Source organism: Protopterus annectens, chromosome 2.part2 (genome assembly GCF_019279795.1).
Source record: "Protopterus annectens isolate FY-2018-M chromosome 2.part2, PAN1.0, whole genome shotgun sequence".
Classification (NCBI taxonomy): Eukaryota; Metazoa; Chordata; order Ceratodontiformes; family Protopteridae; genus Protopterus; species Protopterus annectens.
The window spans coordinates 531,248,652-531,274,974 of record NC_056730.1 but is presented as its reverse complement, the minus strand read 5'-3'; the positions used below and the strand labels follow the sequence as shown (position 1 = coordinate 531,274,974).

At 41.1% G+C, this 26,323-nt stretch overlaps 1 protein-coding gene across 1 annotated transcript in view; it reads left to right on the top strand.

Annotated features, from left to right (window-relative positions):
* Positions 1 to 26,323, top strand: part of SH3BP5 (SH3 domain binding protein 5) — a 1,951,634-nt gene that overhangs the window by 1,729,345 nt on the left and 195,966 nt on the right. Inside the window, exon 8 of the mRNA XM_044064003.1 lies at positions 20,450 to 20,713. Coding sequence (XP_043919938.1) covers positions 20,450 to 20,713 — 264 coding nt within the window. The remainder of the gene's footprint in view (positions 1 to 20,449; positions 20,714 to 26,323) is intronic.

Here is a 26,323-nt window from a genome sequence, read left to right as displayed (position 1 = left end):
ACAATGCTAGGCGCTAACTACCCAGATCTCGTTTGCCGCTTACAGCTGCGAGGTGCGTTTATTACCGGCTCTACAGGTTAGATAATTTAATTCTTAAATTTCTACCTTTTAGTCAGATTTTCAGTTAGTTTTTAGTTAGCGACCATCCCATTAGCTTCCCTTCATAGCTAATTCCCCTTCCGGTCCCTTTTAATCCTTATTCTAACCCCCTTTTGGTTATAAGGTTAGGCCTTTGGACCTATTCTTCTTTCTTTAACCTGTCAGTTTAGTTTTGTGTGACTGACTTAGCTTGTGTTAAAGGGTGTCTGTGTGTGTGTGTATTTTTGTACTTTTTAGCATGTCTAAAGACACCAGGGTCTCAGGCTTCAAGAAGTGTGACTCGTGCTGTCAGAAAATGTCGCTGACAGACGGTCACACTTCTTGTGTTTATTGCCTGGGCCCTCTGCACCTGCAGGACTCTTGTTCGGTCTGTCATGCGTTCAGTCCGAGTCCTGCAGGAACACAGAAATAAGTTAATTTTGAGGGGCTTGTTAAAGCCTGAAGGTTCCCCGACCAAGTCATCATTGGGGAAGCCTTCGAAGCCATCTAAGCCGTCAGCTCCGTGTTCAGAGCCTTCGACTGGTGGTGCTCTGACTGCTGTCACATCGGCTCCGGCTGGAGCCAATGTTTCCAAGACACAGTATTCCTCATCGGCTCCGGCTGGAGTCGACGTTCCTCAAATTCAGACTTCTACATCGGCTCGAGCTGGAGCCGATGATTCTAGGACTCAGTCGGCGCCGATAGTGGTGTCGGTGCCATCTGCGGGCCGTAAACGGTCCAGGTCTCCATCCTTGGAATCTGTTCACTCGGCTCCAAGGTCTCCCTTACTCTCAGAGCGGAGCCATCTAACCCATTCCTCCAGGTCTTCCAGGCTCTCAGACCATGACCTCGAGAGGGTGGTTAGTAGACTTCTTAAGTCTCAGGCACTAGCCCAAATGCTCCATAGCCCTTCTCAACAGACAGTAGGTATTCCCACCCCATCTTCGATTCCTTCTCTGACTCTTCCTCTGAGTTCGGAGCCGGAGCTTGTGGGAGCCGTGGCCGTTGACACGTCGGAGCCGATACCTCACCTTTTGGCTCCGTCGTCGGCTCTGGTCTCTTCCATGGTCCCATCCTTGGAGGGATCCGGGCACATGGACTTTCTCGTTGGCTCCGAGGGGGCGAGTGCCATCAGACCCTTGTCCGACCCCGTTCTCCCTCTCGGAGCGTCGGCACTGGTAAGTTCGGCCCCGACATCGGCTTCGGAGCCATCCCTCTCAGTGCCGGGAGGGGTCCTTATCTCTTCAGAGCGGGGACCTTCTACCCTGCCTGATAGGGGTGCCTTCGAAGTCATGAGGAGCATGCTGGCCCCTGTGCCTGCTCCACAGTCGTCTCCCTCAGCTCCTTCCTCTGTAGTGCCTGCTGCGGTCTCTACCCACCCTCTCATTCCTGACCGTAGAGATCCAACGCCTCAGGTTTCTCTATTGGGAATATCCTCCTCTTCTGAGGTTTCCCCTGATCTGTCAGGGGAACCCCCTCGGAAGAGGAAATGTAAGAGGAAGCATGTGGACTCCCCTGACTCCATTACATTGGATACCGACTTGGATGAGTCGGAAGGGTCCCCACGGTCCCCCTCTGAGGATGTCTCCTTTTCAGACATCCTTGAGATCCTGAAGCAGAGGGGGAACTGGTCTACCCTTAATCCTTCCGAGGACGAGTCGGTTTACCTAGAGGCATTTGGCTCTCGCCCTTCCACCTCCTGGGTGTCTCCGCCCTTTGACCCCCTCATGGAAGTAGTGGCGCGGAAGGCGTGGATGGCCCCTGATACGATGGCACCTACCCCACGGAGGCCTTCCAAATTCATAACAGCCCCTTCGGACAAACAGTTTTTAGCCAAGGGTGTCCCGGTTGATGCCATGGTGGTGGCTGCAGCCACTAAGAAGGAACTGGCTGATCCTTCAGTACCTGTCCATCCTCCTAACAAGGAGTCTAGGACTGTGGTTAGGTATGGCAAACGGATGTTTTCTTCAGCGACCTTTGTCATGCGGTCACTGAATTATCTGTGCCACTTCACCCGCCTTCAAAGAGACATGCTCAAAGAAGTGGGTGAGGTCTTACAGGATCCAACAGCTGCAGGGTCTCAGGACAAAATAAACTCCCAGCTGGCAACCCTGAATTCCATTGCCAACTCCTCCATGCGGCTTATTTCCTATGCGGCCGATGGGGCGAGTAGGGCTGCAGGCACAGGCGTGGCCTTATGGCGTCATGCTTGGATGCGGCTTTGTAACTTTGCAGACCCCTTTAAGGCGTCCTTCTCTAATTCCCCCTTTGACGGTTCAGCTTTGTTTGGACCTCAGGTGAAGGATACTTTGACCCGATGCGAGCAAGAAGGCAAGACTCTCTCTGCCGTGGGAGTCCGTTTTTCCACCCCATCTAGACCATATCCTAAGGGTCAGAAGGGTGGGAAGATGTGGTTCCGTAAACCACAAGAGGTCACGCCTGACGCAAGAGGTCAGTTCCCCTCTAGAGGCAGGGGGGGGCAATAACAGATGCCGCCCTAGGGGCAGAGGAGGTCCGCAAAATCAGGGTAGCAGAGAGTCTCTTTCTGACAAACCCTTCCAGCATCCCTGAGAAGCTGCCCAACTGTCTGCCTTCGGAGGCAGTCGGGGGAAGGTTATCACTGTACCCAGAAGCCTGGCTTTCACCCACCCAAGACAAATGGGTACAGTCGATCATATCCGAGGGTTACAAAATCCCCTTTATCCACACCCCAACTCAGCCAAAAGGATCCCTTCCAGATGTTCCACCCAGTCTAAGGGAACAAGCAGTACTAGAAATATCAAAACTGCTAACAAAAAGAGCCATCCAGCCAGTCCCAGCAGACCAACAAGGATCCGGAATCTACTCCAAGTTCTTTTTGGTACCAAAAAAGACAGGGGACTGGAGACCAATATTGGATCTCAGCAGACTAAACAAGTCTGTAAGAAGAACGACGTTCCGGATGGTCACGCTACAGTCCATTCTACCCTTTCTGGGTCAGGACGATTGGATGTGCTCAGTAGACCTTCAGGATGCGTACTATCACATCAAGATGCACAGGCGCTCCAGGAGGTTTCTCCGCTTCCGGCTGGGAGCCAGTCATTATCAGTTCAGAGCCCTGCCCTTTGGTCTCACTACAGCCCCCCAAGTGTTCACCAAATGCATGGCAGCGGTTACGGCTCATCTGAGGTGTCAAGGATTCCAGGTGTTTCCACACCTAGACAACTGGCTCCTCACTGCCACCACCAGGCGTCAACTTCTCCTCTCCAGAGATTACACCATTCATACTTGCAAAGGGCTAGGTATCTCCATAAATTTTGAAAAGTCTGCCTTGTCGCCTTGTCAGTCTATTACCTTCATAGGCGCCACCTTGGACACAGTCCGGCTCTCCGCAAAACTAACCGAGCAAAGAGTTCTAGATATTCGCAGGCATGTTCACATCCTTCTTCAGAACAACAAAATCCAAGCCAGGGTTGTCCTGAAGGTATTAGGTCTCATGGCGGCAGCCATTACTCTGCTTCCCCTAACTCGCTTTCATATGCGGATCCTTCAATGGATGCTTTTTTCCCAGTGGTCCTTTCAACAACTTCCAATGTCACACAACATTTTAATAACCCTGTCTTGCAAGAAACACCTTTCTTGGTGGATGGTCTCCCCTCAAGTCCTTCAGGGCAGACCATTTGTTCCTTCTCCCCCGGTCGCCACGGTGACAACAGATGCCTCCCTGATCGGGGGGGGGGGGGCATTTTCAGGGCAGGACCATCCAGGGCACATGGCAACCTTTCGAGTGCCACCTGCACATAAATGTCTTGGAGATGAGAGCAGTACTTTTAGCATTGCAAGCCCTTCAGGACTCTCTTCGTATCGGGACTATTGCAGTTCAGACGGACAATATGTCCGTAGTGTGGTACATCAACAAGCAGGGCGGAACCAAGTCCTATCCCTTATGTCGAGAGGCTCTCAGACTTTGGCAGTGGGCGATCTCCTCTCAGCGGTTTCTGATAGCAACGCACATCCACGGGAAGTCCAACATCATAGCGGACAGGTTGAGCAGAGCCATTCTCATGCCACATGAGTGGTCTCTCAAACAAGCAGTAGTGGAAAAAATTTTTCAGAGATGGCGTCGACCTTGCTGCGACCTTTTTGCAACACCTCAAAGCAGCAAGTGCCACGACTTCTTCATTCTCTTTCCTCTTCCCGGCCACCCCCCCAGAGACGCTGTATTCCACGATTGGCCCCAGGGACTTCTGTATGCCTTTCCCCCCTTTCCATTAATCACTCAGTTGATTCAGAAAGCTACCACCGTGAGAGCCACCATGATCCTCATTGCTCCTTACTGGCCTCGTCAGATATGGTTTCCGTTCCTGCATCGTTACCTCTTGGGGCAGCCCTGGCATCTGGACCCAGTGCCAGATCTCTTGACCCATCAGTCGGGACAGCTGCACCACTCCCTCCAATCTCTCAACCTCACAGCTTGGTTGCTCCAATTCCAACCCTAGCCAGGCTTCCCCTTATTTCCCATTCTGTGCGTGACATACTTATAGCTTCCCTAAAGTCATCTACCAGGAGGATTTATGCCAGCAAGTGGAAGCGTTTTTCCTTCTGGGCAGGAGCTAGAAATATAGATCCTTTTACTGCCCTATCCAATCAGTCCTAGACTTCCTAGCCGAATTGTTTCACTCAGGGTCTTCTTCCTCCACCATCAGAGTACAGTTAGCAGCTATTTCGAACTTTCATGCAGGCTTTTCGGACTCCAGTATCATGTCCCATAAGCTTTGTAAAACCTTTCTTAAAGGTATCTTTTTGCTTAAGCCCCCAATCAGGGACCCCCCCACCGCAGTGGGACTTAAATTTGGTTCTAGCTTCCTTGATTCTTCCCCCCTTTGAACCTGCAGCTTCCTGCTCCTTGAAATTGCTATCTTGAAAAACTCTTTTTCTAGTCGCCATAACTTCTGCGAGAAGAGTATCAGAACTTCAGGCTCTTTGCATTCGTCCACCATATCTAGTTTTCCATAAAGACAGAGTGTCCCTCAGGACTAATCCATCCTTTTTACCCAAGATTTCTTCTGAGGTGAATCTAAACCAGACTATCGATCTTCCAGTTTTCTTCCCCAACTACTCCAACAGAGCGGAACAAAAGCTGCATTTTCTGGACGTTCATCGTCAACTCCGTTACTATCTGGATAGAACCAAGCAAGCTAGGAAATCTGAGCAGCTCTTCCTATCTTATGCGGCAGGGAAGAAAGGCCTTCCAGTTTCCAAAGTAACCCTTTCTAGATGGCTGGCCTCTGTGATTACCTTCATCTATCAGCTCAGACACCAAAAGCTACTGTCAAGGTCCAAGGCTCACTCAACTAGAGAATTAGCCACATCAATAGCTTTTCAGGCTAGATTACCAATAGATTCCATTTGTGCGGCAGCCACTTAGGCCTCCCCTCATACCTTTATCTCTCATTACAAATTAGACATGGCCTCCCGAAGCCGGGCTAATTTTGGTTCCACCGTTCTCAAGAGTCTGTTCCGATGAGCCACCCAGGCTGAAGGTGCTAGGGACGCAAACCCATCCAGCAAGAATGAAGGCGAGATTGACAACTTAACATTGAGAAGTTATGTACCTACCATAACGTTCCATGTTAGTTGTCTTCTTCTCGCCTTCTTTCTTGCTTCCCACCCCCCATCCCCCTAGCCTGGACAGACCTAGGATCCTTGGGGATCTTCTCCTTGCCTCACTTTTGCCCCCTTGGCTATCCCTACTGGTAGCTATAGGTCGAGTTGACTTTCAAGTGAGGTTTCCTCTCCTCCTTTTGTTGGAAAGCAGACCTGCTATGGTTTCAGCTATCAAACGAGATCTCAGTAGTTAGCGCCTAGCATTGTGGGACATAGGGTAGCCTCAAGCTGGTATAAATAGCTCTCGAGCTGTAGTATAGGCCGAGTCGGAGCCGAGGATTGGCTCCGAACCCATCCAGCAAGAAAGAAGGCGAGAAGAAGACAACTAACATGGAACGTTATGGTAGGTACATAACTTCTCATTTTCCTTCACTCCCAACAATCTGGGGAAGAAGGTCTCCAAGGTTTCTTTCTCGTGATGGCTGTCTAATTGCATTTCCTCTGTTTACGCTTTCAACAAGATCATACCAGCTAAATAAAAAAATCACTTCACAAAGCCCATTTCTACACCCACAACCTTCTTCAAAAATCCCTCAATGGATGAAATTTGTGTGTCAGCAACCTGGCTTACGTTGCATAATTTTCTTAAACATTTCAAGCTTGATATCATACCCAGATCACAGGCTTCCTTTGAGGCCATAAACTTTAGGAGTCTTCTGTCATTATTCCTCTCAGGATAATAGGTAGCTTAGGACTCTGACGTATTATTAAGATCAGATGGACCCATTGATAAGGATTTATCATCAGATCACTGTTGCAGTGATGAGGATGCCAAACCTTCAGATCTTTCTTGCTGTCAAAATGCTGTATTCCTTGCAGGCTTGATGATAGGCTAGCACTTTTCCAAGCCTGGGCAGATATGTATCCCATTGGGGTATACCTTCTACTTTATCAATTCTTGTGAAGAAAAGGTTATCTTTTTTGTCAGAAATTATTATTAAGGGCTAGGACTGATGTTTTTAGTGGTTGTCACTAAATCATTTTACCTTAGTACTAACATTTTTAATCAGAATTCCTTTTTAGGAAATACCTTCCAAAAGACTATATTTTGTGATAAAATGTTTTACTTTGTTGTCAAAATGCATAGCAAAGGTCTTGGGGGTAGTCACTAAAGAGTTTTACCTTAAAACTAAATTTTTCATTGGTAGTACCAACTGTCCAAGGCTTCGCTAGCCACTATTTGTGACACTTTTTTCAGTAGAGTGATTGATCAGGCTCTTTGCTCTTCAGATCTTCCTTACCCAGTCCATAAAAAGAAGGTTGTATGGGAGTCTTTGGTCTCGAAGCTGTCTTCTTATTCATCTTATGATTCTGTTGCAGTAGTTTTAGGTAACTTGGACTGTTCATCAGTTTCTTTCAGTTCCTCAGATGTTACCTCCCAAGAAGCCGCTAAGGACTGAGAGAAAAGGACATCCTCTTTTGCTGTTTGGCTATCCTGTTTGGGCAAAGCCGAACCATGCTTGCCTTTATTGGAGACTGGAGTGGACAATGCCATACATTGGATTGGTCTTTTTTGGGTGGTATCCTAGAAAAAGAAAACATAAAGTTAGATATTTTTCTTCTCCTGTATCACATTGGATATATAAGGAAGATTGGCTGAGTTGTACTAAGGGCTTATTTTAAGCCTTTTAATCTTTACATTATGATTCTTCTCTGAATTTAAAAAGAAAATGATTTTCTTAACTCTTAGATTGTGATTCTTAGTCTAAGAGACAAGAATTTGATTTAGACTGTGTTTCTCAAGCTCCTTCTCCATAAGAGTGGAAATCTGACTCTGAGGAAAATGCCCCCCAGCCCATACCAGAGAGGAGGTGGCCACAATGATGATATCTGAGAGGGAATCCAGAAGGAAGGCTGTACTTTGATTGCTAAAAAATCAGAGTTAGTGTATGACACTTTTTCTGTTCTGGCATTTCTGTAGAGCTTTCCCAAAGTCTAGGTCTTCACTTCCCTCTGTGGCAACAGATAATCTAAGACAGTTTATTCCTGAGAATCATTCCAAAGAGCTACAATTGGCAGTTGGACTTGAATCCCTTCAAAGGATTCTTCTATATCTGCCCAATCAAATCTCCTTGTCTCCTCCTATCCTAGATCAGATGATAATCTCAGAGAGGTACAGAGGCCTGTTCTTCTATATCAATTAGAGAAAGGGTTCTATTCAAGAATCTAATGACAAAAAAAAAGAACTTGGAGACATGTCCTAAACCTTTTGTTTCTAAACCTTCACAACAGAATTCCAAAATTCAAAATGCTTCCTCGGAAGTCTCCTTACCTTTCATTCCACCTCTCAGTTTTTGAGTAACTCTGGATTTAAAAGATGCTTATTACTGCATTCCAATACTCAAATATCTCAGATGCCTTTTATGTTTTTCTGTGTCTGGATTGCAGTTTTGATTTTGTGATTTACCCTTTGACTAGTCTAGAGCTCCAAGAGTGTTTACAAAATGCCTGGCTGCTGTAATACGCTATTGCATGCAGTAGAGCATTGACATTTTTCCATATTTAGATAATTCCCTTGTTTTTGCAAATTCTTTTGCAGCTTGTTAAGAATCTCTGCATTGGGTAAATAATAATTTTCATAGGCTGGAATTTCAGGTGAGCATAGAGAAATCCTCTCTCATTCCTTCTCATGGTATAGTGGTTATGGGATGTCTTCTGGATACATCCCTCTTGATGGCTTTTCTTTCTAAAAACAAAGTAGAATTTTACAAGGAACAATGTTGGATATTCCTCAACCAACCTTGTGACATCTGCCAGGGATTATCACAGGATTCTGGGATGTTCATTTATTAAATCACTGCTGCAGTAGCATTAGCTGTATGAAGTATATCCTGCCAAGGATGTAACAGCTGGCCCATCTTCCAAAATCTTGGCTACCACCCACCTACACTGAAACTGCTGATGGCATAAGCTCCTGAGTAAAGAAAACTAGCAACTTGTGTAGCAAGCATTTCATAACTTTCTTGCTGCCTGACAGAGTGCTTTTCTTGTGGGCTTCAGAGGGACAACAGTCAGCTAATGATTTTCTATTGCTGGACAGATAAATTCCCTTTGAGGAAAACCTTCTATAATACATATTTCTTTGAAAACTGTCAATAATTAGTTTGGGGCACATTTGGCTAGATTTTGTGCTATTTTGAGACTGATATGAGACTGGCTGTTTTTCAGACCATTTACCTTTTACTTTTAACTTTTACTGTTTGTAACTAATTCTAATTTTCTGTGGGGAAAAAAAAACTTACTGTTTGTAACTAATTGTAATTTTCACCAGAAAATCTTACCTGTCTCTGAGGAAGCAATTCCTCAGACTTTCCTTTAGATGAATTTTCTTTATCTGAAACCCTCTCTAAATGAATCAAATGTTTCAGTATGAACAAAATGACTTGCCATTCTCTTTCCAAACTACTATGATTTTTTTACAAATTGATTTTCTTTAACAGGCTTCTATTCTCCATTTCTGACTAGCTTTATAGGATATTTTTGACATTGTCTATAGTATGCCTGATAGCCAACCTACAGTCTCTAAGAAGGCCACAGATAGTTGCTCAGTCTTATCTAGCAGAACTGAGTTAATGTCAGTCCCCCTCCTTCTGGTAAAGATTGGAAAGCCTTTGACAGATTTGGGAAGATATATTTTCTTCTGCCATTTTATCCTTTAGAATTTTCAACTGTCAAGTTCACATGCTGAAATTTTTATTGGCAGATTTTGAGATTATAAGGAATATTACTGCTATATTTTCCTCTTCAGAAATTAAGTTGTGTCCGGATTCTTTAACTGCTTGTTTTCCAGGTAACCAAACATTATTTTAAGTGTGTTTGTGATTGTGCTGATGCTGTGGCAAGAGTGGCAGCTTCTTCTTCTGGAATGTGTCTAGAAAGATTTTCCTAAGGAAGTTAAACTGAAACAAAATTTACTTTAGATAAGGAAGTATTGTTTGATCCCTCTGTGATTCAGGTGCTCAAACAGTGTGATAATAGAGGGAAATTCATCCAGGGAGTTATTCAGAATTCCCAGCTCTTCTGTTCCATGTTTGCAAAATCCTTTCCTGCAAACTCTGGGTCTTTTTTACAAAATGTAGAACAAACAGTCTCAACATGCTTTGACCAAGAAAAATTGAATACAGAGTGACTGCTACAGCACCCCCCTCCCGACATTCCATAAAATTTCTACCAAGAGCCTGGCTGTTTATCTTCTTCTTCTTCTGCAACAAATTGTTACTGACAAATGGGTTCTGAAAGTGACTCAAGAAGGATACTAGGGACAGTAAGACTTTCTCTTTCTTTTACAGGGATTCCTCCACACATTCCAGATCAGACTTCCCTGTTTCCTCCTGTTATTTAGCAGATGGTGTGTGCAGGAGAAACAGAACTAGTTCCATCAGCTCAGAGGGGAAAAGATTTTATTCAAGAATTTTCCTAGTGCCAAAGACGGAATCCTCTTGGAGACCATTCCTCATCCTTCCATTTATGATCCTGTGTGTGAAACTTTGTAAGTTCAGAATATTGACCTTATAGATTATGTTGCCTCTCATCACATCTCTGAGCTTTTTGTTTAATTTAATTTATTTATTTTGATAATGTTGGACCAAAAACATGCTTATCATCATATTCCTGTTAACACAGAATTCAGAAGTTTTCTAAAGTTTTTTGTGTCTGGATTACTCTATCATTTCTTTTCATCCCTCCTTGGTTTATCCACTACACAAAGGGTTTTCACAGAATGTCTAGCTCCAGTGACAGCTCATCACAGACTGCAAGGTATTCACATTTTTCTTTATTTAGATGACTTGCTTACTTTTGCACATTCTTTCTCAAAGTGTCAAGCATCTGTTACTTAGATAAGAAGTCTCTTTATCAACTTGCGATTTCAGGTTGATTTCTGAAGTCCTATGTAATTCCTTCTCATGGGATAGTGTTCCTGAGTTGCTTTCTAGCTATTTCCAAGTAAAAAAATTTCCTTCCACATGAAAAAGTAGACCTATATTTGGACTTGTTCCTGAGCTTTTCTAGGCAGTCAAGGACTTCATCAAGGGAACATCTCAGGAATCTTGGGATCATGGCATCTATAATTTTGTTGAATCCCTTTGCCAGATTATACATGAAAAATATTCATTGGTTACTGAAGACATCTTCATCCCCTGATCTTTCAGATTCCAGCGTTCAGCTATGTAAATTACAGTTCTTTTGGTGGAGGGACCAGTTGTCTTGAATCCAGGTCTCCCCTTCTCTCTGACAACTCCTGTACAGTCTGTAACAACAGATGCATCAGATTTTGTATTGGGACCTTTCTCTGTGGGGGTATACGTTTAAGGTCTATGGCACAAGCAGGACAGGCCAAAGCACTTCAATGTGAAGAGATGTTGGCTGTTTTTCATGCATTCAAGTCTCTTCATCTGTGGTCTCCATGTCCTCTTCAACTGATCACAAACAACACAACAGTGGCATTGTACATACATAAATAAACAGTGACTACCAGAGCTTACCCTTTGTGCAGGCTAACTATGGTAGCCTGGGAGGTATTAATTCAGCAGTTTTATTCTCCAAGCCTCCTACATTCCATCAGAGCAAATTGTTGTGATAGACTAACTGAGCAGAACCAGGACAGACCCTCACAAATGTAACAACAAAATTATTCCGCTTCTAAATCCTCCTCCTTCAAAATAGTGACTGACAGCAGATCATTTGTTTTATAGATTTTATTGGGGTAAGTGCTTTTATCCTGGTAGACTTCATCAGATCTAATTCTTAATGTAAACTTTCTATGATCATTTTTGAAAAAAGAGGATTCAGCAATAGATTTATTTTGTTTTTAGAAATAAAATTATTTAGTTGAAGGGATTGCTCTAAATAACTGGAGTCTCAACAATCCTGTGTTAGAATTTTTATTTGTCATTTTGTATTCTGAAGATTTGAAGGACCTGTATTCTTTTTGTAAAAGGCTACATAACTCGGCAGCAAATGCAGTCTGTGGAGAGTAGCTAACAAAGAGGACTACGGGAAGAAAAATGTTTAATGGAGGTAAAGGATAGAGCGCTAGTTGTGCTGGACTGGATCCAGCAAGTAACTCAAGGACCCAATAATCATATCAGAAGTACCCGGATGGAAGAATCTAGAGCTATGGGAAGTCCATAGTTACCATTTTTATGCTATGCAAGCGGAATGTGCTTTAACCAAGGTTGAAAATGCATGGAATAAAGCATGTATGCATAGAACCTAGCACTGCAATGCATTTCTTCAGGGTTAATGTGGACTAAAAGAAACCTGGGCATTGTAAAAACCGTGATAGCCACCTGAATAATGGCCTCCTATTATTGGCTTTCACTAAAGGGGAACAGATCAGCTGTTGTCAGTAGATATTGCCCCCCCCCCCACACACACACAGACAAAGATGGAAAGTCTATGTATAAATAACATTACTAAGTCAACAGAATACACTCAGACATTGAAACCCAAGTGAAAGAAATTGTTCTGTAGAATCTCTAGTACTTAGCTGAACTTCTTGTTACTTGTACACTGACATTCCATTTTGTAATTGGCCTGTGTTAAATTATCCAGCTGTATCTGGAATCACATGTCAGGGTAAAATATCTGCATGGAAATGAAGCAGATGAAATGCATGGAGCCTGACTCAAAAACTGCAAAAGCCACAGTTGAACTTCAGCTGAATAGCAAAAGATCTTGTTGCACCTGACACCACAAATCTTAGCTAAGGTTTTTGGAATTTATGCCTATTTGCATACCAGCTTCCAGAATATCATTTCCCTCTCGAAGTGTAGCCTGTGACTCTTGATGATTGATGTTATTGGCCAACAAATCAAATATTTAAAAAAAAAGTCATTTATCAAAAATACATAAACATAAATCATGGTAAATATGACAAGACATATTAAGTCTGAAATAGGGCTCTTAATTGAAATGTTGGTACTGGAAATAATGAGTACTGACACGCAAAAAAAAAAAGACTGAAAATCTAGTAAAAGAGAGAGAATCTCTAAGTTCCCTCTTCTCCTTTAAACTGCTTTTGTGTGTGTGTGTGTGTGTGTGTGTGTGTGTCTGGGGGGGGCTATCCCCCATATCCCCCCCCAAAAAAAATATATATATACCAACTTCGTGATTGCCGTACCTCGGAGAAAAGGGAATATTCCGGGAAGCAGACATCTCAATATATGCAAGTATATTTTTTCAGCCATTCAAGCTCCTTGTTTTGAGACTCAGTGTAATGGTTTCCAGCATTTCAAATGGTTACTTTCAAATAGTGTATGACATGACATACATGGGGTATGCCTTTTTGCAACCCTGATGTCCAGTAGCCTGCACAGACCTATGTACTCAGAATGCATTAACATAGTTCTTAAGAAGCCCAAGAAATCTGGAGCAAGCCTAAAATAATGGGGGCACAAAGCCCCAAAATAGGGACAAATTTTAAATATTGCTGTTATAAACGTAAAGTATCTAGACTAAAAGATTTGGTGTTACTATGCATTTTGTTGAATGATATGAAGTCTAAAACTCAAATGCCTGTCATTATTTTGTGAATTCAGTCCTTACTGGTTTTCCAGAAAACCACATATTTTATGAGGAGCAGACCAAAAATATGAGCAAAAATCTGGACATTCTGTGAAATTTCGAACAACTGAGAGGTACAGTCATTAGCCAGTGCCAGTATTATGTGCTAGCTTCAATTTACTCTGAACTACAATGAGACAGGAGGGAACTAAAAATATTGCTGTGCCATTGCAAGCAGAGAAAATGCACATTCGATGTTCCTAAGTAGAATCTTGCACAAGTTGCAGTTACAAATACCAGCTTGCATATCCCAGCTTTTTGTTTGGCTAGGTACACCAGGATGGACACAAGGAATTAGTGAAAGCAGTGATTAATCATAATGCTAGACGTCCTGCAGTACATCGGGGCAGTATGCTTATGACAATGTACGAATGAGAAATAACTTGGAAATAACACTATAATCGGAAACATACTAAACCACCACATTTAGTCAACTCTAAATGTTTTGATGAACTAAGTAACAAATAAGATGGCATAAATCATGTTAGCCTGATGCATAATCACTTACAAATATGCATATATCAGAGAACAGCAGACCAGTGCAGTGGCTGGCACTAATATGTTTGATTTTTTTGTCTGCATTTTACCAGTTAAACCTCTGCCCTTCAACACCCCACCATATCTTCTTCTAGAATGTCTTTTGCCCCTAAATGTAAAACAAAATGTTTTGCTTATGTGTACATAAACCAGAAAATTCCTTTTTCAACTATTACTTCAGTTTTTGATGTTTTGGATCCATCTGTTATGCAAGGTCCTGTGTCCACAAGTTGACTATGTTTTAGCAGTCTTGACTTATTTAGTGGTCTGAATTAAGGTTTGCATGAGTGAAGTTAATCCAGAAGTTAAGAGATTCTGCAAGACCTTGATGTATATGACAGATATTGTGGAGTGTATATACTGTTGTGTAATGGATCCCTCAACCTGAGCTACTATCATCACCTAATGGATTTTTTAAGAGGGGAGCTTTTTAGTAGCTTTTACTTATTGCTACATTAACTAAGTCTAAGCCCTATGTGTGGAAAACAAATAATTATCCTTCCATGGGGAAAAGACAGTTCTAGAAACCAATCAATTTCCCTTTTAAAACTTCTTTATGACTTGTGTATGAGCCTGACCATTACTGCTTTTGATTTCTTCAAGGTCATCCTCATGAAGAGAAGAGACTTCTTTCTTTTGCATATGATGAAGAAAAAGAAGTTTAATTGTTGTGTTGAAGCCAGGGGTGGCTTGTGCTATAGGACTGCAGGACTGCAACCCCCCCCACCTGTAGAAAGAAAAAAGAAAATAAAAAAAAATTGCGAGTCCCAGAACTCCACACATGCGTGTTTGGAGTTCCTGGTACTCACAGAACTCCAGACTGCTGTTTTAGGCAGTCTGGATAGGGAAGAAAGGGATCTCCACCCTGCCAGCCCAGAAGTCTGTGCAGTGATGACCGCACAGACCAGAAGGACACCGGACTGCATTGCCCGTAGGCTGGAGACTCCAGCCTAATCACAGGGAAACCAGTAGAGGATGGATGGTTGATCTGTATAGACTGGGCTGCTGCAGAGGACAGATTCAGGACTGATCTGGCTGCTACAGAGGACAAACGGTGTGTGTGTGTGTGTGTGTGTGTGTGTGTGTGTGTGTGTGTGTGTGTGTGTGTGTGTGTGTGTGTGTGTGAAATGCCCCAGTTGCTACATACTGGTGGCTAGAGATAACATATGGTGGTGGGTAGAGAATTCTCAGGCAGTAAGGGCCTAAATTCCCTACCCACCACCATTTGTAAAAAATTTGCAGATGTTTGCATCATATTTGTTCTTTTCCTCATAAAATCTGTGGTTTCTGTATGTTGTTCCTGGCAAAGTCAGTAGTGCAGTGGTGCACTAGTAGCATTGCTGCCTGACAGCTGTAGGTTCTCTGGTTTGATTCTTGGCTGGGGTGCTTTCTGTGTGGTGTCTGCATGTCTTTCCATCTTACAAAGACACCTGTCTGGAGTGTTTCTTCCTGCTCTGCTAAAAATTGGCTTTTGCTCCAAGTCAGACTTTCCTGGTTAGCAAATGTTAAATAAAAATAACAGGCATTTGAATTTCAGATTTCATATTCTTCAGAAAGTGCATGACCTTTTATTCTAGCAATTTTCTAAGTTTATAACATGGATATTTGAAATTTGTCCTTATTTTTGGGACTGTATTCCCCCATTATTGGCTTTGTCCAGGTTTTTTGTGCTAAGGCTGAGAGCTATGGTGAGAACTGAATTCACTGAATATGTTTGGAGGCTGTATTTCCCCATTACTGGCTTTGTCCATGTGTTTTTTGCTAAGAGGTTGAGAGGTATGGTGAGAATTGAATTCACTGAATATGTTTGGGGGCTGTATTCCCCCATTATTGGCTTTGTTCAGGTGTTTTGTGCTTAGAGGTTGACAGCTATGGTGAGAACTGAATTCACTAAATGGTAGTCATTTAAGTTTCAGACTTCCTGTCTTTCACAAAACAGCTGATTTGGCATAATGGTATGTTGCTCTGACTGTTTTGCACAGGGTTCCCCTGGGTTCAAGACTTGGCAGTGAAATGTATGGTGGTAACACAGCATTTTATTGTAGCAACTTTCCAACATTATACAAGCAATGTTTAAAATGTGTCCCTGGTTTTTGGGCTTTTGTCCCCCCCCCCAATAAATTGTGGCTTTTTCCAGATTTCTTGTGCTGCAAAGTTCAGAGATACAGCGGAGTGTCGAGTAGAGTTTCTAAGGAGCTGAGAGCTGCAGGGGAACAAAAGTTTAGTACTGCTTATGGTGAGTCTACTTGCATTGTTAATAGCACAACACGTAGTGTACTTGCTTTTGATGCAGAAGGCTGTGGGTACTACTCCCACAGTATGTAGATGCATTACTAATACTGTACTGTGTTGTAAATGGGGTGGATATTGTAGTTCATTTTGGTGAAGATACCTAGTAACTATGAACCTGTTTTCAGTTTGCCATCCATGCCCTACTGCGATATTACTAGCTTATCATTTTTTAATGCAACATGTGCAATTTATTCCTCAAGGGCAACAACCACTTTATTTGTAGATGAAACAATGACATATAAAGTTGTTTGCTAGCAGCAACCTCTTCATTAGTTACAGATTTCTTTAATGTGGAATTATTTACATGACTTTTACTTCTTCAGAGATTGTGCATATTTACTGATACTGGTGGACTGTAGAAGTTTGAGTAGACTTTTATGATGGAAATGTTCTGAATCGGGCAGTTTTGTCATTATTGGTGCATGCATTTTGTTTCATTGTTTACTGGATAAAGGTTCAAAATAATAAATTTAAAATGCACTCTAACAACTGTACTGTATTGTACAAGGAATATAATTTAATACAATCAGGAAGGTGTATCAAACAGCATGTGTATGTTTCATGTTCAAGGGGCCTATGATTTGAAAACAGCCCAAAGTTAATCTTTATCTGCCACTGACAAAATGTATTTTCTTTGAATGTGAGTTTCAAGGGCAGAGAAGTTTTAATGCTAAGTCTATTTTCATTGTGAGACTGCATTGCTTTGTTTAGCAGATATCTAATAGGGTTTGTGCTCTAAAATGCAAAATAAAACTTCAAATGAAATCCAAATCATCGCAGAAGTAAAGCAGTATGCACATTACAGTGTTTATGGTAAATGGGGCGAAATAACCAAGGAATGGGACATTGGAATTGCTGCAGGGGGGAGGCTCCATTCGACCATGATTTTGTGAGGGGGGAAGGGCAGCAAACTCAGACAACCCTGGCTGAACTATACCTCTCAACTGTCCAGATTTTAGCATCTTATTTTTGGTTTGTTCCTCATAAAATTTGTGGTTTTCTGGCAAATCATTTAGGAATGAAGTCACTAAATAATGACAGACATTGAGTTTCAGACGTTATAACCTTCAGAAAAATGCATGCTAAAGCAAGACCTGTTATTCTATCAACTGTCTTAAGTTTATACAAGAGCAATTTTTAGTACTGTTTGTATGTTCCCCCAATATATTTATTTGGCCTTGTCCAGATTTCCTGCATTAAGAGGTTGAGGGGTACGTGCAAATAAATCGCTTTATAGAATTAGGAATATCCAAACCTCTCAACTGTCTCCAATTTTGGCTCAAAATGTTGCTTTCCCCATAATAACCCCTTCACAAAGAGGGTTTACAATTATAAATAACTGTAATGATCAGAGTTATAGATTATTTCAGAAATGCATGTAGATGCTCTTATTTGGTCAGCTGCTCAAGTTAACAGTACTAATATTAAAAATGTGTCACTTCTTTGACAGGTTCCCAGCTGTATTGTGTGGCAATTTTATATTTTTGCATCACATTTTTGGTCTGTTTTTCATAAAATTGTGGTTTTCTGCCAAATTAGTGGCAAATCATTAAAGATTGAAGTTAGAAAATAATGGCAGACATTTGGGTTTCAGATTTCATACCCTTTAGAAAATTCATACTAATGCAAGACCTATAAGAGCAATATTTAAAAATTGTCTTTATTCTTGGGCCTGTGTCCCACTTCTATGTATGGCTTTGTCCAGATTTCTTGGTCTGAGGTTGAGAGGTATGAGTGTCAGAGCCATCACCATCAGCCAGAGACATTTCAAATTGTGACATACTTGTTGTACCCCACTCCCCCATATAGTGACTCTGGATGTGTCCAAGCAAGGCAAGGAGCAGTTATGCAGTGTAAGTGTGCAAAGTATTCCCCCATCCAAGGTAGACACAAGTATGACAGTGGCTTTTCATCTGTCTTTGATTTTGCAGAATGTTCTGGTTTTCTGTCATATTTTATACTGTTGATTTATGCTTCTTATATTCAGAAAATGCATGCTGTTGCAGTGCCCTGTTGCTTTGTGTTTAAGTAGCAATGCTTTAATGACCATTGGGTAAGCTTGTCTGGGATTGTAATATACAAGTAACCTTTAATAAGTATACTGTTAAATAATTACCAACACTGAAAGCCTTTTTGTTGTTGCCATGCAGAGAATATTTACATAACTAGATAATGTACAAGCCTTAGGTATTGAAATGCATATGACAGTATTTGTAATAAAGGACAGGATTACAGTATTTTCAGAAGCTCATTGTATTTGTTGGAGATTTGCAGTCATCTTTGCAGGCTTTACAAGTAAACTAAACAAAATGCCAATCTATCGTGTGTGGTCCATAACCTGTGCAGTAATCCTTTAAGCAATTTATCTTGAGCTGGTTTCTTGTTTGCTGTTCATTTTTTACTTTGATCATGATTAAACAAGTAGATAGTTGTCAGGCAGCAGGTCTTTTTTGGATAAGAAACATTTTTACAATTGGGGGTATCACAGAGAATTCTACTTTCAGCATGTTACTTGGTACTTTTATAAAGCTGAATATAAGTTATAATTAGAACTGCAGTGCAAAGAGAAGCTTGTTTTTTTTTTATACTTGATTTTGACTAGTATTCCAGTAATGTATTTAAAAAGTAATTTATTTTTTCTAGGTTTGCCACCCATCCTTTTTTTTTTGGACTATCCGGAAATCAAACTGATTCTCCAGTAGTCTGGAACACACTGTACAAACTTCAACTCAAAAAGGCAACAGACTATCGGAATTTGTAAATCGGCTGATTTACTATGCTTTTTTTTTACAGAAAAGCATAGTAAATCAGACGAAAGCAGGCAGCAGGAACGGAAAAAGAGGGCGTTCCTCGTCAAGTTATGTCATTGTTACATCACAAAATGGGCGAAAAGTGGGCAGGGGAGGGGTGGGCGGGATTGCTGATGACGTGAGGGGTGTGGCTTTACTCAGGTTTTAGCCACGATGAAAGGTGGCAACCCTAATTTTTTCATGCCTCACAACCTTTTTGTTTCCATCTAGATATTAAGTAAGCTGTCATGTAGCCAATGCATTGAAATATTTTTTTCTTCTACACTTCATTTTGTCTTGATTGGACTCTCATAATGACAGTTTGGCACCCAGGGCAGCGTATTTAATTAAGGTTTTAGTTGTGTTTTTGAGCATAGCTCCACCCCTTTCTAGTTGGTCACACCCCTTCCCATTGGCCCCACCCATTCAGCTGTCTCCTGCAGCCCCCCTTTAATTTGAAGTCACCAGCTGCCACTGGTTGAAGCAGCTGAACAAATTTAAGAATAACACTTGAGTTTCTTCCTGGAAAGCAATGCACACTTGTTTGACAGAATATTCCAGAAATGTTTACTTGAAGGCTGAGACCAAGTTTCACATAGTTCCTTAGAAGTTTCCTTCCACATTAATCTATTACTCTTCCATTTCTCCTTGTAGACCAACACAGACTGCTCTGAAAGGTGTAAAGAAATGTTATTTACCTTGCATTAATATCCTTTACATGTAACTGTATCTCTCATCCTGGTTTTATACCATTCAGAACTTTGTTTCTAGCTATGAGTTTAACGTAAATTTACTGGGAGAAATCCTCACGGCCCGTGCATGTATTTCATTCACTTTGGATATTAGGAGATGACTGGTTAAATTGACTAAATTTAACAGTTTTTGGATTTCAGATGCAAAGTGCAGGTCACAGGTTCCATGACAGGCAAACATTTTGAAAAATTTGATGCTGTTTCAGAATTTTAGAATTATCATTTTTAACAGTTCTGATTATCATAGTCACATTTCTGTGAGAGACACATTTAAACGTCCAACATTTTACTGTAAGGTTAAGTAATATTTCCACTTTTACACATGGAAGAAGTGTCATAATTTTGAAACTGCAGAAGATGATTCATACAGTGATACAGCCAAACTACAATTTCTTAAAAGTGAACACTAGTAAAGTGTGTGCATATTAGAATATGAGTAGATGACACAGCAAAAAAGCATACCTCAACTGGCTAAGCAACTTTTTTAAAACTGATTATCAAGGATTTCTGTCTGGTTGCAAAATTCTATGGTGATTGCAATTTAGGTTTCAGGATTTCTGTCTGCAGTGGCATGCAGTGTTCACACCTATCTTTGAGTCCGCAGATGTTCACTCTGGAAGCACTTATGTATTTTATATATGTGATCTTGAAATTTCTGTCTCTGGATGATAGGGAATTTAACGGAAGACCATTGAATTTTTGCCAGATTTTTTATTTTTTTTAAGTAAACCTGATAATAAATATAAAGTAGACTATATTTTTCATTAACCGTTTTCCCCTTTTTTTCAGTTACATATGAAGCATTTGAGGAAGAGAACTGTAGCTTCAGCATGATGTCTGAAGAAGACTCTGAAACCCGCTCATTATCTAGCCTAAGCTCTTGCCCTACCAGCCCACTTGATATGCCGTATCCATTTCCTGACGTGCCACAACTAGACAGCCTGGACTTCCCAAGTCCGGTGTCCCTTTCTGACTTTGGCTTAATCTCTCCTGTCCTGGGTCCTCGCAGTGAATGCAGTGGAGCATCTTCACCAGAGTGTGACCTTGAAAGAGGTAGGTATAATGATCCTTGAGATCTAGCAGAAGCAAAATGTGTTTCAAATGCTTAAGTATTACAGCTGCTGCAGATTATCATCTCTGGTAGCCTGCAGTACATACGTATTCAGTGAGCACTAATCAGTGCCATTCATATCTACGTACTAGCTTTGCATTTGCTGAGAACACAGTGGATCTAAATAGTGGTTTATTTAGAAAGTACTAAGGTAGGACATGAGGCAGCTAAAAATGTTAATGAAAAAATGCACAAAAAATGCACATTATATGATATTCATCATTAGATGACTGTTGCAGTAGCTTAAGCTGTATAGATTCTATCCTGCCAAGGATGTGACGACTGGCCAGCATCCAAAGGTTTAGGGCACCTTCCATACACCATAACTGCTACAAGACATGAGGAGAAGCCATATAAAATCAGTGGGTTGGGCACCAAACTTTCAGAACTTTCTTGCTGTCAATGTGCACTCTCCCTGTGGGCTTCATGTGATTGATGGTCAGTTAGCACTTCACCAAGGCTGTGCAAATTAATACCTTAGAGAAAACCTTCAACTTCCTTTCTGAGGAAAAAGTTTATTTTTGTTTAGAAAACTTGTTATTTAGGATAACACATTTGTCATGGTTGTCACTAAAAAGTGGATTTTTGTGTTGTTAATTGTGTGGGAAAAAATGTTTTAAAAGCACTTTTTCTGGAAAATCTTTACATGCTTTTGTAAAAGGGTTTAAATAGGGGCCTGGACAGGAGGCTTTGAGGTTGTCACTGATTTTGTTTTATTTATTTATTTATTTATTTATTTATTTATTTTTAATCTCAAATCTGTATTTTTCCTGTCAGGGGATTCATCAACTCATTCAGGCTTTTCTAGATGATGTTTAGTCATTTTTTCTTGGCTAACCATAGAACAGGTTTTGGGCTCTTTGATTTTTCCCTCCGTAAGAAACTTTCTAGGGCATCCTAAGAAGTCAGACTGGATTCTTCACTGCCTCAGCCACTGATACTTGTCTGTGCTGTGACCAAGCCATGTTCCTCAGACCACTCATTATCTTCTGTTTATCCATGTGGTGCTGCACCTCAGAAAAGCTGCTAAGAACCAGGAGTTAGCCACATCCTGTGTGGCTATTGGGTCGTCCTTGTCAGGTAAGGGGGAACAACTCCTGTTGGTATCAGGGGAGGGAGCAGGAGATGTTCTACTACAAAAGCTGACCTTCAGTACCTGATTCACAGGGAAAAGCAACATTCTTGTTTTGGTCTTTTACTAGGAAGTCTGCTTGAAAGAGAAAGCAGAAAGTTAGATATTTTTCCTCTGTTATTCTAGGTAGGACAGACAGGGAAGACTGGTTGGGTTTTGTAAAAGCCTCACTCCAAGTCTTTCATTCTTTTAATTCTGAATTCTCACTGAAAACTAAAAGAAAAATAAAATGATTTTCTTTTCTTTCAGTCTCTGATTCCCAGTATGATGGGGAATTTGGTTGGGATATTCTTTCTCTGGTAACCATGCACACAAGATGTGAAAGAAGTGAAATGAAATGGTTGGGAGGGTGGCCTAATGGTTAAGGTGTTTGCCTTACAAACACAAGGTACAGGGTTTGAATCTCACAGGGGATAATTGGCTAGGCTTAAAATGGCTCGCAAGGGCAGTTAGCCTAGTAGTAATCTATGAACCTATGAAATCAGATTCTGAGGAACGTGTTTCTTCAGAATTTTCCCCATGAAGAATTATCTTTTCCTGAAACTATAGTCAAATAAAGGAGGTATTTCATTGGAAACAGAATGAAATTCCGCCATCTCAACAAAATATTATGACTTATTACAGCTGGACTGACCACAACCTGGAGTTGTTCCTCCAATTGTACCCACTTTTGAAGATGTGATCTTGACAGCTTGCAGTACGCCTGGCAGTCTGTTGTCCCAATATAGTCTGATAGACTGTATAAAGTTTCCCAGACTCACAAATATATATATATATAATTTGGCATCATAGCTTTACATAAAAAAATGTGCCCCATCATACTTTCAGTAACAGCCCATATATCAACAGACATCTCAACAACAATTCTATGAACACTTTTTTGGTTTAACAGCTGCTTCTATAACCATAACCAATTATACATCCTGTGAACAGTGTGTGTGTGTGTGTGTGTGTGTCTATATATATATATATATATATATATATATATATATATAAACATAAAAGGAAAACGTAGTAAAGAAATGCAAAAAAAAAAAAAAAAAAAGTAATTCCTTTACCCTTATCCTTTTCCCTATACTTTATATTCCTAAGTTATGTCCTTTTCGGTTACCCTTCTCACCTTTCTTATCTTATACTTAAAGTAACTTTGTATGCTGCATTCATCTTTTTATTTATTTATTCATTCACCAACTAACATTGAAAAAGTACTTTTGCTGTATCATTTACACGAATTATCTTCTACCACCTCCTTACTTCTAACCTGTTGCAAGTCAACATTATATTTGCTTTACAGAGGCTATCTTTCCTCTGTCCCCTGGTCAATGTTTCTTTCATCAAGACTCCTTAGCTTTGATCCTCTCTCTTCAATGTCTCTGTACTCTGTCCCACCACTTTTTCCATTTTTGTCCACTACCTTTATTTTTCACCTTCCTGTCTTCTGTTTTCTTCCCATTTGCATCACTAACTTCTCCACTTCCTTGAGTAGTGGTGAGTGAGATTGTTTCCATACCTCTCAACAGTAAAGATTTTCACAGAATATCGAGATTTTTGCCTCATATTTTTGGCTTGTCACTCATAAAATTGTGATTTTTTTTTTATTTTATTTTGCAAATGATGACATTATGATATGTAGTGAGAGTAGGGAACAGGTTGAGGAGACCCTGGAGAGGTGGAGATATGCTCTAGAGAGGAGAGGAATGAAGGTCAGCAGGACTAAGACAGAATACATGTGTGTGAATGAGAGGGAGGATAGAAGAATGGTGAGGATGCAGGGAGTAGAGTTGGCGAAGGTGGATGAGTTTAAATGCTTGGGATCAACAGTTCAGAGTAATGGCGAGTGTGGAAGAGAGGTGAAAAAGAGAGTACAGGCAGGGTGGAGTGGGTGGAGAAGAGTGTTAGGAGTGATTTGTGACAGACGAGTACCAGTAAGAGTGAAAGGGAAGGTCTACAAGAGGGTAGTAAGACCAGCTATGTTATATCGGTTGGAGACAGTGGCATTGACAAAAAGGCAGGAGTCGGAGCTGGATGTGGCAGAGTTAAAGATATTAAGATTTGCACTGGGTGTGACGAGGGTTGACAGGATTAGGAATAAGTATATTAGAGGGTCAGCCCAGGTTGGACGATTTGGAGACAAAGCCAGGGAGGCGAGATTGCTTTGGTCTGGACATGTGCTGAGGAGGAATGCTAGGTATATTGGGAAAAGGATGCTAAGGATGAAGCTGCCAGGTAAGAGGAAAAGAGGAAGGCCTAAGATAAGGTTTATGGATGTGGTGAGAGAGGACATGCTGGTGGTTGGTGTGACAGAGCAAGATGCAGAGGACAGGAAGAAATGGAAACAGATGATCCGCTGTGGTGACCCCTAATGGGAACAGCTGAAAGAAAAAGAAGATTACCAAATTTTTGAGGACAAAAAGTCAGAAAATAATGACACACATTTGAGATTCAGACTTCATACCCTTCAGAAAATTTATGCTAATACAAAACCTGTTATTCTATCAACTTTCTAAGTTTGTAAGAGCAATATTTAAAAATTGTCCCCCTATTATTTTATGTCTTTGTCCAGATTTTTGTGCTAAGAGGTTGAGAGGTATGATTGCTTCTATTTTTTCATTATAGCTCCCCCCAAGTATTATTATTGCCATAGGTTGCCTGTTTTTTTCTGTTATATGTTTATCTATTCCCAGCAGGGTCATTTGTTTTGTTAAGTGTCATACTTTCTTCTGCTTTGTATTCTACTGCGGTTCCCAAATCTTTGAGCTGTTGTACAATTAAACAGTCCCAAAGAATGTGCAACCGTGTCCCTCTTTTTCCTGTGTTACATTGCCAACATTCTTTTTTGGCCGTAGGAAAAATCCTGGTAAGCATTACAGGTGTATAGAAATAGCAGTGGTGGCATTGCCTGGCAAATATTTTGAATTTCTTGCTTTGTTTTCATATTTTGATAGTATTATATTATATATATATTTATATATTTAGATATAGCTTCCCATCTTAACTGTCATTTCATAACCTCAATCCAAACTCTGTCCATCCAACTGACAAACACTAATACCTCACCAGCCTCAACTGCTGGGAACACTCCTAGCAACTCTACCAACCAACCATCCTTCTGTCTCTCACCTGCCCCTACATCTAAAATTAGAAACCTCCTCCTCAAACTAAAACCTACCAGACTAGCAGCAGATGGTGTATCTCATAACTTCCTAAAAATAGCAGCTGACTCCCTATGATATCCAGTATCAATCCTAATAAACAGGTCCATTCAGGAAGCTTATGTGCCACAACTATGGAAAATATTCTACATTATACCTCTTCACAAAGGTGGTCAATCTTACTTTTCCAACAATTGGCATATAGCCATTCTTTCCTCCTTATCTAAGCTCCTAGAGAAATGCATACACTCACAATTTATGCAATTCCTGAATACAAACAATCTTCTCTCCTCCACCCAACATGGATTCCGCCCTCACCATAATACAACTTCTGCTCTTCTCTCCTTCACCAATCTGGTTAATCATCATAGAAACAACAACAACTGTGCATCTGCTATCTTTTTAGACCTCTCTAAAGCATTTGACATGGTCTCACACCCTAAACTATTGGATGCTCTTCATTCTCTATCCTTTACTTCCCCTACTACCTCCTGGTTCAAAAGCTGCCTATCAGATATACAACAATCTGTACAATGGCACAATAAACTATCTCCTCCTCTCCCTAACTCTATAGGGGTACCACAAGGCTCAATATTAGCCCCACTACTCTTCTATATCTTTACAAACAATCTATACACCTCCTCCAAGCAATCCTCACTTATTCAGTACACAGATGATTCCACTCTCATCTGTACAGGCCCATCTGTCAACACACTACAGCAACTTGCCCAAGAATCATTCTCTGCTATTGAAACTTGGATCACTGACATCCAACTTATTCTTAACCCCAATAAAACCAAACTTCTCCTGTTCACCCCTAATAAAACAAGATCTACCCCCTCTACTTTCTCTATCTCATCTAGGAATGGCACTATCATCTCTCGTTCCACCCACACAAAACTCCTAGGAGTTGAAATAGACAACAGCCTATCATTCGATCTACACATTTCACAAACCATTCAGAAAGTTCACAACAAAATGGGAACCCTTTACAGGCACAAAAACTATCTCACAGCAAAAGCAAGAATCACCCTAGCTCAAACTCACCTCTTATCAACACTTACTTATGTTGCACCAATCCTAACCCATACTAGAAAAGCAGATCTGGATAAGTTAGAGTCATGCTGTAACAAAATTGCCAAATTTGCCAACGCTTCCCCCTTTAGAACTCATCACTGCCAAGTACTAAAAGAACTTCATTGGCTTGAATTTCCTAACTTACTAACTTACAAACAACTCACCTGCGCCTTTAACAGCAGAAACTACCC